We start from the raw sequence: 14632 nt of genomic DNA on the forward strand, positions 1-14632 counted from the left end.
CTGATGCGAGCTGGAGCCGGCATCGAGCACATTTTCTTCTCCAGCCATGCTTCTTTGTGCCTAGCCTAGCAGTATCGAAGCGTATGTTCTGCTAATGGCAGCGTCGACGAGTGCGAGCATTGCGAGCTACCACAGTTGGAAGTCACCTACATGTTATCTTTTAGGCACAACTGTGGCATGTTTCAAAGGCTGGATCTGGGATTGAGATGATGTAATCACTTTGCTTTATCAGCGTTCATCTTCAGAACATATAAAATACAACAAGACTCGCGATAACAGACACAAAAGAACAAAGTGTTGTGTCCCTTTGATTCTGGCATTTTTTTTGTGTGTTTTTTTAATCTGTAATAAGTTTCAAAGATAATGTGGCTTAAAGCCCATCTATCAATCTTGCTACATTCTACTCATTAGTGTCTCTGAGTGGCCTGTGCTATCTCTAGAATCAGCTGTTCAGAACACCTGATTGTGAGGGTGCAATCTAGAAAATTCACCTACTTGCAGCTGCCCGTAAGGCTCCAGTTTAGCTGGCCTTTTCATAGAATCGCCATGCTATAGCATGTGCATATAGAACCTAACTTATTAGAACCCAACTTGATTTCTCTTGTTCTTTCTATTGATAGCTTTTGCATTTGGGAACGAATAGTAGTCTTGCATCACCGTGGGTCCAGGCAAGGGAAAAAATGCACCATCAGAAAAGTGAGAATTCATGTAATGCTCAGTGCTTCAAATTTATCGTGGAATTGATAGCTACAACTGATTGTTGCAGCTCTGAACTACATTTTACAGTGAAGTACTGGACGATAGCATCAAATAATTGCTGACAATATATTTTTAAATGTGAGACAAATGTGTAATAATCATTAATTTTTCAACCTGCTGATTACCTCTAATATCCTTGATAGCCAAGACAAGGCAATAGTGCTGGTAACGTGTGTATGAACACGCTAATAGAGTTGCAGATAATTGGTCACACTTTTTTTTTCAAGCAAAGCTTGTTATGACTCAAATTTTGGCGGTGGTGTCATACACTGAAAACTTCGTGTCAGCAAACTCGTAGAAACGGGCTGTCAAAAGTGTGGCAGCGACATGCGTATTTGTACCCGTCATTTCTCACTAATTAATGCTCCTTCGATTGCGGGCTTGTCAATGATCAGCTGGATCTTATGTGGCAATCTGATCTTTTATAGAGGCGACTTGTCATTTCACGTTTGCGCATTTAATTTTTGCCTAGATGTAGCATGTCACCATCGTTTTCGCCTGTAGCTACTCAAGTGTTGCGTTGGCATGTTGATGAGGGTCCGATTCTTAGCATGGATGAATAAAAGAAATTGGGAGGGATCATTGCATTATGAAATAGAAATAAAAAAAGAAGAAGGATGACACACCAGGCACTTATACTCGAAGCTGTGCCTGCTCTTTTTTTCCGCATTAGGCAAGCAGGTTTTTCCCCACTTTGTCTCTCTCAATGCAATTCTCAAAAAGTGTGAATAATTTAAAAATGAATTTGAAGGTTGTGGGGAAGTAGAAGGGGGGGGGGGGGGGACAGGAAAGTAGGCCAGGGGGTGGCACACCAAGCCAGTGCCCCCCCCCCCCCCACAAAAAAATTTCTGCACGGAACACTATCCAGAAGCGGGGGAAATGAAAGTTCCCAGTATTGTTCTGTTTTGTGTTCGAGTTAGTGAGTCACCGTCTAACTCGACTGACCTTACTGAAACATGTTACCTTGTTCATGATTAGCTTTAGTTGCTCTTTCTTCCTTTAAGATGTAGCACTAGTTTGCATTGTGCTGACTACAAGTTGCCTCATCTATCATCTGGTTGTACATGTTCATTGAGCTCTCTTGGCCTTGTTTGGTTAGTTGTTCAAGTGAACCAGCAGGGGGTGTTGCGGCGAGAATGTTGCACTGCCTGTGATGACAGTTGTTTCACATGTTCTAGCTGAAAAGCTGTCTTGAAGAGTGAGTTATAAACTTGCAAGCATTATTTTTTTATCCCATGCAAGTTCGACGTTTCCTTCGCCATCGTTTTTATTTCCTTAACGGTTCAATTCTAGTGTGATTTTATTATTATAAATAATCATTCCGACACACATTTGGGCCAAGGAAAGTATAGGGTACATTAATAGTAAGCATCAGCTGTTGTGCAGTAATTGTGACATAAGTTGAAATAGATTAAAGCCGACAAAAAAATTTCTGTTTCATTTGTGTATTAGCAGTGATAAGTAAAACATAAACAAGAATAGTGGGCAGTGTATGACATCCTTGTTTTCATATCTTCATAATGTCGCAAAACACATGCTAGTGCAAGCGAAGAAATGTTAAAATGACCTCATTTGTGGGAAAAAAAAAAAACACTACTACACTCCTACTTCTCATCTTACATGCGGTGAGTGGATCTTTGGAAGTTCTTAGCAGTATGAGGATGGTTTATTCTAGTGCCTGTTTTCCTTATTTGCTCTGTCTTTTTATTTTTGCATGTATTTCTTTTCAAGTTTGCTCACTGTATGTTCACAGTGCATTGCAAGCTTTAGTTTTATTGCTTTTTCACTGTTGTAAGAGCCTGTGCTACATGCACTAATGGATCATGAAAGCCTGTTCTACTCTTACTGCTCTTGAAAAAAAAATGATTATTATAGAAACAATGGATTGATTGACATGTGGGGTTGAACATCCAAAAACAACCATATGATTATAAGAGGCACCGTAGTGGAGGCCTCCGGAAATTTTGACTGCCTAGGGTTCTTTAACGTGCTCCCAAATCTGAGCACACGGGCCTACAGCATTTTTGCCTCCATCGAAAATGCAGCCGCTGCAGCCGGGATTCGATCTCGCGACCTGCGGGTCAGTAGCAGAGTACCTTATCTACTAAACCACCGGCGGGGCATGGAAACAATGGAATCTTAGAAAGTGCTGCAATACATTGTTGCAAGAGTATCGTTTACACTGAATGTTTCTTGCTCTTGTGGTGTCGTGGCAAATACCCTGAAGAATGTTAACATGGCTGAGTACCATCTGCCCACTAACAATATTCATTCCCCTTGTTCATTAATAATGCTACACTTAATTGCAAGTCATAGGTTTCGCTTTCGAAATTTGTGGACGAAAGCAAGTTGCGTAAGCTTTGTGTGGCTTTTTCAAGACTGCTAAAAAACTTGAAGCGAATTTCGTAGTTAGAAACGAGCTTTTTTTTACGCCATATTGAATAAACATTATATGGAGATGGCGGCACTGCGCTGCACTGCACTACGGTCCCTATGCTGCAATCTAGTGTAGTGATGGTACTGTACATTACTGGGATGAACTTGTGTCATTTTCCGTCATTTCATTTGCTAGGAATTCGTCGTTACACTGTTGTGACAGATAACATTGTGATTACTTTTTGTTTCTGCCAACATCTTACGGGCCTGGCAGCTTTCGCTTCGAATGTCGCTGCGGTAGCTCGGTCAGTTATAGCGCTTTCTGAACAGGAGAAGCACTTTCTGAACACTATGCAACATTATAAGAATCATTGAAGTGAATAAGTGAATGTTATGAGGACAATGCATTACGACGAGATACCGTGCAAGCGTTTTACAAAGATGACGCATTATGCTGCACTGCTTATGTGTGCGTGCAGCATCTTATTGTAAAGATATTACTGAACAAGTAATATTTTGCAAGACATTGTCCCTAGCATATCTAACTGCATAACCACGGATGCATGCAAAATGAGTACAGTATGGCTTCTCTCATGTCATCCTTTAATGAGATGATTACCTGTGTGGTGAACTTTGAAATATCTATACATAACAGTTACACGCACGTCGTAGCATTAGCCAGTTAGCTAAGAAGACAAGGGTTCCAGCAGAAGATATTATTCAGTCTGTGAGGAAGCTTTGGCTTTACTTCGAAGGTCTCTCTCTCTTTCTTTTTTGTTCAGCTGTTTCTGATACATTTTCAATATCTGTTTTTTGTCTTATTCTGGTCACATCTGTCCCACAGCTGTGCCCGTTTCTTTTTTTTTGACAGGCTCGGTCAAGTAGACCTATATCAACCCGATTGCAGAACGATTCCCTCGCGTAGTCACTGATGGGCTCTTTCGTGACCTGTACGTAGCACTGCTAGTTGGTTTGTCAGAAAATTAAAAACAGGTTGGTCGGGGTGTACCTGCTGTACTGCACGCGGTCACGTCCCCAGCCGGCAACGATCTGTGAACGTACGGTCAGCGCTTCCTTCAGCGATTGTACATTCTTTACCAATGTACACAGCGAAAAAAAGACCAGTGGTTTTTGTGCGTTGTTAAACGTGCTTCGAGAACTCGCTACGTTGTAGCTGACGGGGACAGAAATGAGTTGCGCAATGGCCATTGTTGGGGACGCATATTATTGTTAGACAAGAACGAACTATCAGAAAACAAGGCCCTTTGTTCATTACAAGGCGTAGAGATTCCTGTTAGAAGCTTTTCTTTGTACATTTTTCGCTGTAGTTTCTTCGAACAGTGGCCTTTTCTTGGAAGTCTGATATATTATGAACACTGACCATGCCTTATATTACATGCTCACACCTGGCTGCGCTTGTTTACAGTGTCCTTTTTTTTTATTATTCTCTCACTGTTTGTCAGCAGCTTTTTACCATTGGTAGAGAGAAAAGGCTGTGCATCTTCAGCCAACCTTACAGGTAGATACGAAAGGTGTATTTTTGTAGACCTGTCGTCATTACTGAACAGCACTATACAAGCTAAGGGTCGCTTGATACATTGTATCGATCTCTCTCAGGTTATAGTTCATCGAACACTTCCAGTTCCAGGCTTGTAAGTTTCATCATTTATACTTGTAAATGTGTGTGTGCTTCAGGATCATGAATCCCTACCAACATACTAATGCTTCTATTCTAACTTCATCCTTGCCTTCCCATGCAACAAGCAGACAGAAACAGCCTGTGAGACTCTGGTCGCAGAGCCACGGAAGTGTTTATCTTATTGCTCAGGCAGGCATGACAGTTACGTGTGTATTTTGCCAAACACGAAAGAGGCGCTTTTGGATGCCATTAGTTGGCTCTCGGATTACGTGTCTGGCCGGTTCGCTGAATGCCAGTCTGGTATTCTGCTGCATTTGAATGGCATAATCATTCACGAGTGTCAAAAAACAAAATTGCATCCGCAGTATAGTCTTTCTACTATACGGCCATACGTGCATTCGTAAGATGATATTTTAGGTGTCCCAAAGTAGTTAATGCGAGGGTGAGGCAGTACTTTGGATAATAGGACACCATGAGTAGTTTTTAAGTTTGCTTCGTTTGTGGAGATTTTTAGTCTGTCCGTAAACTTGAACGCTTTAACGCTCTTAACACTTGCCAGTATGAGGTAGAGCAGGTAGTGGCATCTTATGTCGCTTTGTATGACTACAATGCACTTTTTTCAATTTTTTTTCAATCTCATCAATTTCTTGATCTAAAGAGAATAATAATAGTGTCAGTTAATGGTTATCTTTCTGTAATTGCATGACTTCATCGTCTAAGTAAAGCATATTAAGTCATTTCAATATCAGCTTTGCATGTCCCTGGTTACACTAAGTATCAAGAGCTGTTGCTCCGAGCATTGGCCATCATGTATGTAGTTACTTCTATGGTAACTTTTAACCACAAACAATAAGGAACTTGAATTATCAATTTATTTATTCATTTATTTAGTGAAAGGTATAGATAAAAATAATGTTTTCACCTTGAAGATGCACCTAATAACAATGGATGTTAGCTTACACAGGTCAAACATTGATCTTTCAGGCCTGCTGTTCTGTTTGCCTGAAAAGGGAAATAAAGGGCTTCTTAAAAGTTAGGAATGTGAAGGCAAAAGGCGGCTCCTCTCTTCAGAATTTTCCGCTCAGGCAGCTGTGCGAGCTCATTGGTGCAACGTCACAGCTTGCCCAGGCTAGGGGCGAGCGCTGCCACTGCAAAGGCTGGCAGAGTCGTCGATGTGACGTGATACGAGTGATCGCTTGGATACGACTGGCTTGTTGTTGGATATGGTGAAAGAATGTGAACAGGCTACAAACAAATGCTTTTAGCCTCAGCTGTGCAGCAGCATAATAGCTGCGCAAATGTTAAGTATATGATATAAGCCGATCGACTAAAATTTGGCATTTTGGATGCTTTTAATATCACTTTTTTTTTTCTATTGAAATCTTGAAACATCGGAAAATATCTATGGTTTTCAATTATCCTAGTTTAATATTTATGCAAGAAGTATGAAACGTTTCACCAGGAAATAAGGATTTATTTGTAAGTTATGAGCTTATGCTGAAAAAAAAAACAACCAAAGTCAAGTTTCGAGATCAAGAGTAAAGTTGTCCAGACATGTCATTTTTGGTGTGAGGGAAGTTATGAAAACTGGATAGAGATGTAGTTTTGCATGCACCGAAATTCTGAATTCTGTATTTCGAACGTCAGAATTGAAAATTCACTTTTTCTGAAAAAAAGAAAAGTGTGCATTTACAGAATTACCTTAAATGCATTCTAGTAGTAAGCTGTTTACATATTTGGGAGGGTGGTTCAAATACTGTCGAGGATGCGTGCCCATTTTTTTTCAGCGAAAGCTGTTACGAGATCACAACAAAGGTGCCATAGCTGTTGGCCGCTGCCGCTGCCAAATATCCGTAACCGCTATCACGCGAAATAATGGTAATAAATAAAAAACTAAGGATGGAACGGTGTTCAAATCTAGCTGCTCTCCCCTGGCAGCCCAGCGTTCTACCACTGAGCTACACCGGTGCTTGAAGCTTCATTGCAAATTTAGCCTATGCAGGCTTCATGAAAAATAAGTAATCGAGTTAGCACATGTAATGAGGCGTTGTAGAACTGTAGAGCGACAAGCAGGCATCACAGAATGTGTATTGCGTTACGAGTGGGCCGTTAAAGGCTCCAATTCATTATAAAAGCTTCAGTCATTATTCCTCGTCATCAGCCTGCAGCATCAACAGTGTTCACGTTATGTGTAGCGGGTACCATGCTTCTCCGAAGAAATAAATTACACCAAAGTGGGTACCGTGCAAGTGTGCTTATAGTAGCTGCCCCAAAAGTGTGTAAAAAAGGCTCTAGAAAGCTGCTCTTTCAGCTTTCACTGTGACTGTCGTTTACAGGTTCATTTCACAAGCTTGAAATCTGAGGAATTGCATTACTGACTAGGTCAACCCTGTGCGATTGGAAACCTTTTCCCATCTTTCATTTGTTCTGGTCCCACACTACAAGTCCTAAAGCTCAAGCAAAAGAAGCTAAACTTATTCTTTTACTGATAACATAGTCTGAAAGCTTGTGCATGAATCAACTGTAAAAGTAGTTGTCCAGCAATGCCTGACCAAAAACCAGTGCAGCCATATTGCATTGTCGAGCTGAGGCCAACAAAGGACTACAAATGGTTAATGTGGTGGGGTATAGGGCTGTAATACAAAATACAGGTGCTTATTATTAGCTTGAGGCCTGCTTCTCCAGTATTCGACTGCACTTTTCATTTTACATCAAAAGCTGTTTAGGGCTAACAGAAACGAAAAAACGTCCAGCAGTTGTATCATAAGCGCTCTCCATTGGCTGTGTTATCAGTTACATCGTTCACAAGCACACACTTCATTGGCTACGTTGTGAGTGACGTCGTCATAGCCATGGGGCCAAGCCTGTGTGCAACAGTTTCTCCTGAAACTTCCCTGCCGAGTTGGCTCACGATGTCAGACGCTTACACAGTGTTGCAACAGCTGCGCCATTTCGATACAATTCTGGATTTGTGCGCTAAGCTGCGCCGAAACCATGAAATTTGCCGAAATTGCACCACGCTGAGCCTAAATGCTTGACTGGTCTTAAAATTTTCTTAATTGTGCCAATTTCAGGGAGAAATGAAGGGCACGTTAGCCACCTGTAGTTGGCGTCATCAATTAGTCATGGGATCCAGGCGTGCTGACCGTAACTCTAATGAGTAAGATACTCATTAAGCCAGGACAGTTGCGCAACAACCAGGTAAAGTAACAATGGCATATGCCCATCAGTTTGCTGACCGCAGCACATATCTATCAGCGGGATGACGCAACTTCACGAGAAAAATGCGTTGCCATAGCCAGTAACATTTCACGGGAAGTTTGAATTTCCTAGGCAGCAAACGGGGCTATGACATGTTTGGAACTAAAGTTGAAAGCGTATGCCGCTGTTACTGCGCGCAATCAAACTTGGCGTGCTGCGAACGCAGCGTAGCCGGCAACAACGTTAGTTGCCCTAGCAATGGCACACGTGAAAGATATCCTGTGCTGTCGCCGAGCCAGTGAACGTCTGCCATTGTTACTTTAGTGAAACGTGCGTTCTTCACCGCATGATTGTGAGTGCTAATTTGATCAATGACGTCTAAAAAAAAAAGTTACTGCCAATCATTTGTTAGCCCTGTATGACATTTCTGTAGTCCTAAAAAAATATCAAAACTATGCGCCAATTTTTATTTTCACCTCCCCTACTCCTCAGTTTTATGAATTTGCCGAATCTCAAGGCCGACAGCTTGGCAGAACCACATTTGAATCCCCATAGTCTGTCAAATGATTTGACTGGCATGGCAGGTGCTAATGTGGACTTCATCATTGTTTGGTGAGCATATTGTTGGGTCAGAAACCTGGAGCAGAAACCTGGAGACTTACAAAGACTTACGTCATCCTCAATTCAGCTTAAATTGAGGACGACGCAGCGAGCAATGGAAAGAAAAATGGTAGGTGCAACCTTAAGAGACAAGAAGAGAGCAGAGTGGATTAGGGAACAAACGGGGGTTAAGGATATCATAGCTGAAATCAAGAAGAAATGGACATGGGCCGGGCATGTAGCACGTAGACAGGATAACCGCTGGTCGTTAAGGGTAACTAACTGGATTCCCAGAGAAGGCAAGCGGGTTAGGGGAAGACAGAAGGTTAGGTGGGCAGATGAGATTAAGAAGTTTGCGGTTATAAATTAGCAGCAAGCACAGGACCGGGTTAACTGGCGGAACATGGGAGAGGCCTTTGTCCTTCAGTGGATGTAGTCAGGCTGATGATGATGATGATTGTTGGGTCAGCCAGCACATCCACGAACTGAATGATGATGGAGCACAGCGTTCGTCCAATATGTGCTCTATTGTGATGGGAGTGGACCGATGGATGGACACGCTCAAGTGGACGGACAAGCATGGGCGGATGCACGAACGGAAGCACGAACAAGCGTACAGGCAGACGAACGTAAACACAGATGAAGGGATGGACTCACAGACATTTCGAACCACTTATCATCATTCACTCCGTGGATATTCTGTGATTTCTTTTTGCCTGCGATTTTTCTTCCATGCTTTCATTGTATCTTTGTGTCGTGAGGAATCGCCAAACGAATCTATGGATCCCTGTTTGAAGAAGCCTTTCTCAAGTGAATGCCTTTTTCAATCTGCCTTCCTCACTATTCCAGGGTGGACAAGCAGAATGATGAGCTGGCTACAACGGCTGGTCAGCGGTCCAAGTCCAACTTGGCAGGCCGGCAGTTGGACGGGTGGCTGCCAGGAGGTGATGCATATCCTCTGTTTTCTTGCATTTTAACTGTCATTTGTGAAATGTTTGTGTAATGATGGCCTGTGTCATTTTATGTGGATACAGAGAACTGGTTCATGACCCTTTTGAGTTGCGCACTGTTTGGCTTTTTGGCACGTGATCTTCAGTCTGCTCCATATCACCTAATATGTATAAAGCTGGAGAGACTTTTCTCATTCACGGCAGACAATAATTTACCACAATTGAACAAAGCACATAGACAAGTGTTAGATAATTCATTGTATCGTACTAGTATCACGTGGAAAATCATAAGAAAGGCATTACAATTATGAATCTAACTACCACCAAAAAGAGGACTTGCGCGTTTCTGCAACCAGCATGAAAATAATGGTATGACATGTACATAAAGTACAAAGGTGTGCAAATGATGTATCGTTTAATGTGAGCTTTCATCATCAAAGTAGTAGTTTGACGATACTTCTATTAATTGTAATGATTTTGTAGCTTCCATAGCCTTGCCTGGCTTAGTATAGGTCGGAGCATAAGCGCCAAGAAAGAGAAGCTATGTACTCATGGGTCTCGATCTTATGGGCTGTCTTTGTTTCTACTCTTGGAACACTTCGCTGTTTACTCCTTTCTCTGCTGTGAAGAAAGACAAAATTTCTGCCAAATTTACCAGAAACTTTTTTGCCCAGTTCGTAGTGCTTTTTGTTCTGAACAAAATGTTGTTTTTCGAATTCAGCAAGGCTTCTTTTTTTGATATTGCATGAAATGAAATTTTGTAGAAGGTTCTTCGGTGCGGTGCTTGTAGTTTTGCCCCAATCGTGCTCTTTCTGTTTCTGCGCAAATCTTTACTGAGTCATTTTTTTATGACGAGTCGTCTTTTATGGGAACATCAGAGTAGATGGTGCTAAAGTGAAAGGCAAAATGCAAAGACACAATATGAACAAGCATGGCCATCTAGTCTGAATTATTTCAACTAGGCACAACTTCATGAGTGTAATCAGAGTCAGTTTGCTTTGTACAGCATCTTGTTCAGACAACTCTGCTTATGAGTAATAGAGAAATGGTCAATGGAGAGCTCGTGCAGAATAATGTTTTTCATAATTTGACCTTGCCTACATTCGTGTTTCTCTTGTCTGCAACAGTTTTTGTCTACCATGTTACTACAATGTTTATGGCGCGCACCCTCCTGTGATTTGGTGCAGAATGCTTTGTAGGGTCAGGATCCGGGGACGAGGCACAGGCATTGGTTGGTGTCGGCAGCAGTGGAAGCAGAAGCAGTCACAGTGGCGGGTAAAAGGAGCAGGATGGCAGGCATCCTGTTCACCATCGAACAGATAGAGCTGATCCGCAGGCTCCGGGCCTCGGGCATCACCCGGGATCAGGTGCGAAGGCCTATTCCTTCTTGAGGCTTTGTGGAACTCAATTGTCGAACGCACTGTCCAACATCACGGGAGACCCGTCACATCGGACACTGTGCCGTACTGCTGGCATATCGGACATTTTGTTGGGCACGACGGGTGTGTCATGTCGGAACATTGTGCCCGGCATGGCGGGTCCCCTATCGTGTGGGACACTGTGTCGGGCATGACGGATCGTCTGTCATTGTCGGACCCTCTGTCGGGCCTGTCGTTGTCGAATATACTGTGTTGGTCACGACGGGTCACCTGTCGTTGTTCGACACTTACAGACGTGTCTGGCACAGTGTCTGATATGACAGGAGACCTCTGGTCAACAGAGCAGTAGACTTGTCATGCCCAACATAGTCTCCACCAGCTGTTATGCCTGGCAAAGTGTGTGACGTGACGAGTCTCCTTTTGTGTTGGACAACTTCCGAATAGCCCGTCAGTCTGTCCTTTGTTCATTCATGCTTGTATTTGTGTAGGCCCCTTCATTTTTATATGTTCTGGTTTCTCTTTTTCATTTTCTCTTTAAAGGGACACTAAAATGAAACAATGAATTGGTTTAAACTGATAAAGTGTTCTCTAAGAACTCTAATGTTGTTAATCTTACCATCATAAGTACATAATTAGAGGAGAAAGTCAAGGTTAGAGTACCATTTTTAAATTTCATGACGAAATCTGTGCATGCAACGTCCTGGACTTCTAAGTGTATTGTAGTGTTTTGCTGATGTTGGTTCCATGAAATTTCTTTAAACTTGGTATGTTAGGCCTCTGGCCCAATGAGCAGACAATATGCTTCATTTTTTTTTTTATTGGGAGCTACAAAGGGCTTGGTTAACTCCGTCAACACTTATGGCATCACGGCGTTACTGTAGGAATTTTAAGGTGGCACAGCCACCTGCAGGTTCTTTTTGCGCATTTCCTCGCTTATCAAGCATTTTCTCGCAGGGAGCATGATGATTTTGGAATTGTGAAAGTGTAATTTATTAGTAACAAAAAAATGTTTTGCCTCTTTAGTGTCTTTTCAAGCTAAGAATCTGTCGATTCAGACTTTCTCTTTTTTGCTGGTACTGCGGTGTTGCAGGTGATGATGGCCTTTGAGCAGCTGGATCGGCTCGACATGGAGTTGGGCAGTGCACTGCCGTGTCCCGTGATGCCCGCGCTGATGCCACGCGGGCGCTCCAACTACGGAGGAGGTGGTGGTGGTGGGGGCGAGGCACATGGGGGAGGGGGAGCAGGATCAGGGGGACACAATGGGTTGCCGTCTTCATCAGCAGCGGCCAGGAACTACATGGCTAACAGGGAGCCGCCACAGGTTGGTGCAACACGCTTGCCTTTGCGCCCCCGTTGCTGGCTTGTTAGAACTTGGCGCCACCTTCGTTGCAAGTGTGCTCGACATGCTTTTCATACATCATGGAATCTCATTAGTATGAAATTGCCGAATATACAGGAGTGGGGTCTCTTTTTCGCTAAAGTGAATGTAAGAAACAAGAATGGTGGTGATTTGGGTTTGTTGGTAACACATTAGAAATTACTCTAACGCAAGGAACACACCTAATAGAAGCGCTTGTATGTCGTCTCTTGTCTTCTTTTGTGTCTGTGTTTCTTGCACTACAACTTGTTTCTGCAAAGTGCTGGTCACATGTACTGTCAATCTGCAAATCTATTTTCTTCTCAAGGATTTACTCAACGAGGGAATCGTTGAAATGTGCATGCTTCAGAGCTAAAAGAAGTTGTCAACAGGATTGGACCTGTGTGTTGTTTGCTATCAAGTCTTGCAGCCCGCATGAAAAGCAACTCGATTGCATTTGTCAATCCGAGGTTCAACTCGGTTTTCACCGATTCGCGTGGCAAGCAAGTCGCCAGAGTGCAGCTACCGTATCTGCATCCGTCAGTTAAGCTGACCGGTCGCAGCTTATCAAAAGAAATGTTGAGCAAGTGACCGTTCCTATGTGTGGCACGCCCCTGCACCCTTGTACATTCATGCACGCCTGTTCTCCACGCACTGCCACACCTGGTGACAGTGCCCTGCTCTGCACCAGTTGCAGAACGCCTCGTCTAATGACTCGGCCACGGGGGACTGCGGCCCGCACAACGGTGAGAGCGTGGCCTCCCCGCCGACGACGACGGCCGCAAGTAGCGGCGGCGGCAGCGGGGCAAAGCTGCCCAGCGAGCTGACCATCATCCCGATCTCGGCCAACGCGTCACCCCAGGGTGGCAACGAAGAGCACGGTGGCTACGGCAGCAGCAGCGGAGGTGGTGGAGGCGGTGCCTCATCGAACATGTACCCACCGGGTGTGGTTCCCATGCAGTACCTTATGAACCCCCACGAATTCCTTCAGGAGGAATCTGGGGATATCGACGAGCTGAAAAGGTCAGCGTACCCACTCCTCCCACCGTAAGATTTATTCAATCCATCACCCTACCTTCTCTGTCTCTGCTTAGTCTGCGCCTTCTTCATTCTCTGGCTATCGTGCATGGCGCTGCTGGACTGCAGCCCTTCGCTCGCTTTTGCAGCCCCCCCCCTGACAGGTCTCCATATTCCGATCCTTGTTAGAGCGGGAAAAAGAAAGTCTTTGCAGCCTCTCTACATGCACTTCCATGCAACAAGAACAGACAGGTGTAGCTTGTATTAGTGCTGACTAGTTTTATCGCACCACATGGCCTAACTATCATTCAATTGAGTTGCTGAGCAGTCTAGTGCCTAGCTGTGAAATCGACCACAATTATGTACATAGATAGCGACATCACACGGTTCCACGGACAACGTCCGGTCTGCATCACAAAATATCTGCACACTTCCAACAGTGGTGTGTAAAAAACATTGCTTAAAAAGGACTAGAATTCTTTTAGAAAGTGATTTGTTGCAGTAAAAGATAAGTTTCGAGCTGGCTCAAATCTCGGTCATTTAAGCTTTTAGGAGGGTGCACTGTCACCTCATACATGGCGATGCAATGCAACTAAGGCTGCTGCATCGTTTGTTCACTCATTACTGTCTTACTGCGACGTTATGCCTAGTAAATTGTCAATGTTCTAACATGGAAAGATTATCTTTTCTCCGCTCTCTCAACCTTCTCCAAACTTGAGGTTGACTGCGATAACAAAATTTGGTTTCAACTTCTTCGTTACTCGGCAAGTCTCCATTACCATTAAAAGGGATACCCAGTAATCCTCATTGGTCAGTCTTCAATTATTTAATTCCTCACACAGCTGTCATTGCATTCCTTACCAAGAAATAACCTGAGGTTCTCCGTTTTCCTTCATATTCAAATAGATGTCGACAGAAACACGAGAGTGCTGCAAGACATTTCAAAAGATTTGATTGGCATCTTGGATGCTAATGCTTAGTCCACATAGCCATCACCTGCCGTGCCACACCACTGGCATCCATCAAGAGAGAACACCTTTTCATTGGTTTGTTCGAAAAAAACTAAATGCTGGCAACGTTGATTGATGCTGTAATGTCGCCCGCTCTCTCCTGATGAACACTGGTGTTATGACGGCATAAAACGGCGGCGGATGAGTTTTTTTATAATTGGGCCAAACAGATCTGTCACTGTGGGCTTGCTACATTTGGAGCGTTTGGAACGGTGCAGCAGCTTTTAAATGTCCTGCTTGAGAAGCTCGCTTTCTGCATTCAGTCGTGTCGCTTGATATCTCCAAAGCTTTTCCATGATGCGCCCAGGTCTTCACAGTCATAAAAAGTTCTGTTCAAGGTGTCG

General features: G+C 43.5%; 1 protein-coding gene across 5 annotated transcripts in view; it reads left to right on the forward strand.

Moving 5' to 3' along the window:
- Positions 1–14632, forward strand: part of LOC119164952 (homeobox-containing protein 1) — a 188583-nt gene that overhangs the window by 142838 nt on the left and 31113 nt on the right. For 4 of the 5 annotated variants that reach the window (XM_075873396.1, XM_075873400.1, XM_075873397.1 and 1 more), the window contains 4 exons: positions 9425–9519; positions 10713–10892; positions 11995–12225; positions 12935–13308. In XM_075873396.1, coding sequence (XP_075729511.1) covers positions 10815–10892; positions 11995–12225; positions 12935–13308 — 683 coding nt within the window. In that variant the 5' untranslated portion in view covers positions 9425–9519; positions 10713–10814. The remainder of the gene's footprint in view (positions 1–9424; positions 9520–10712; positions 10893–11994; positions 12226–12934; positions 13309–14632) is intronic. The other variant, XM_075873399.1, reaches the window with a different exon arrangement.

The sequence above is a fragment of the Rhipicephalus microplus genome, chromosome 9, assembly GCF_043290135.1.
Source record: "Rhipicephalus microplus isolate Deutch F79 chromosome 9, USDA_Rmic, whole genome shotgun sequence".
In the NCBI taxonomy this organism is placed as follows: Eukaryota; Metazoa; Arthropoda; class Arachnida; order Ixodida; family Ixodidae; genus Rhipicephalus; species Rhipicephalus microplus.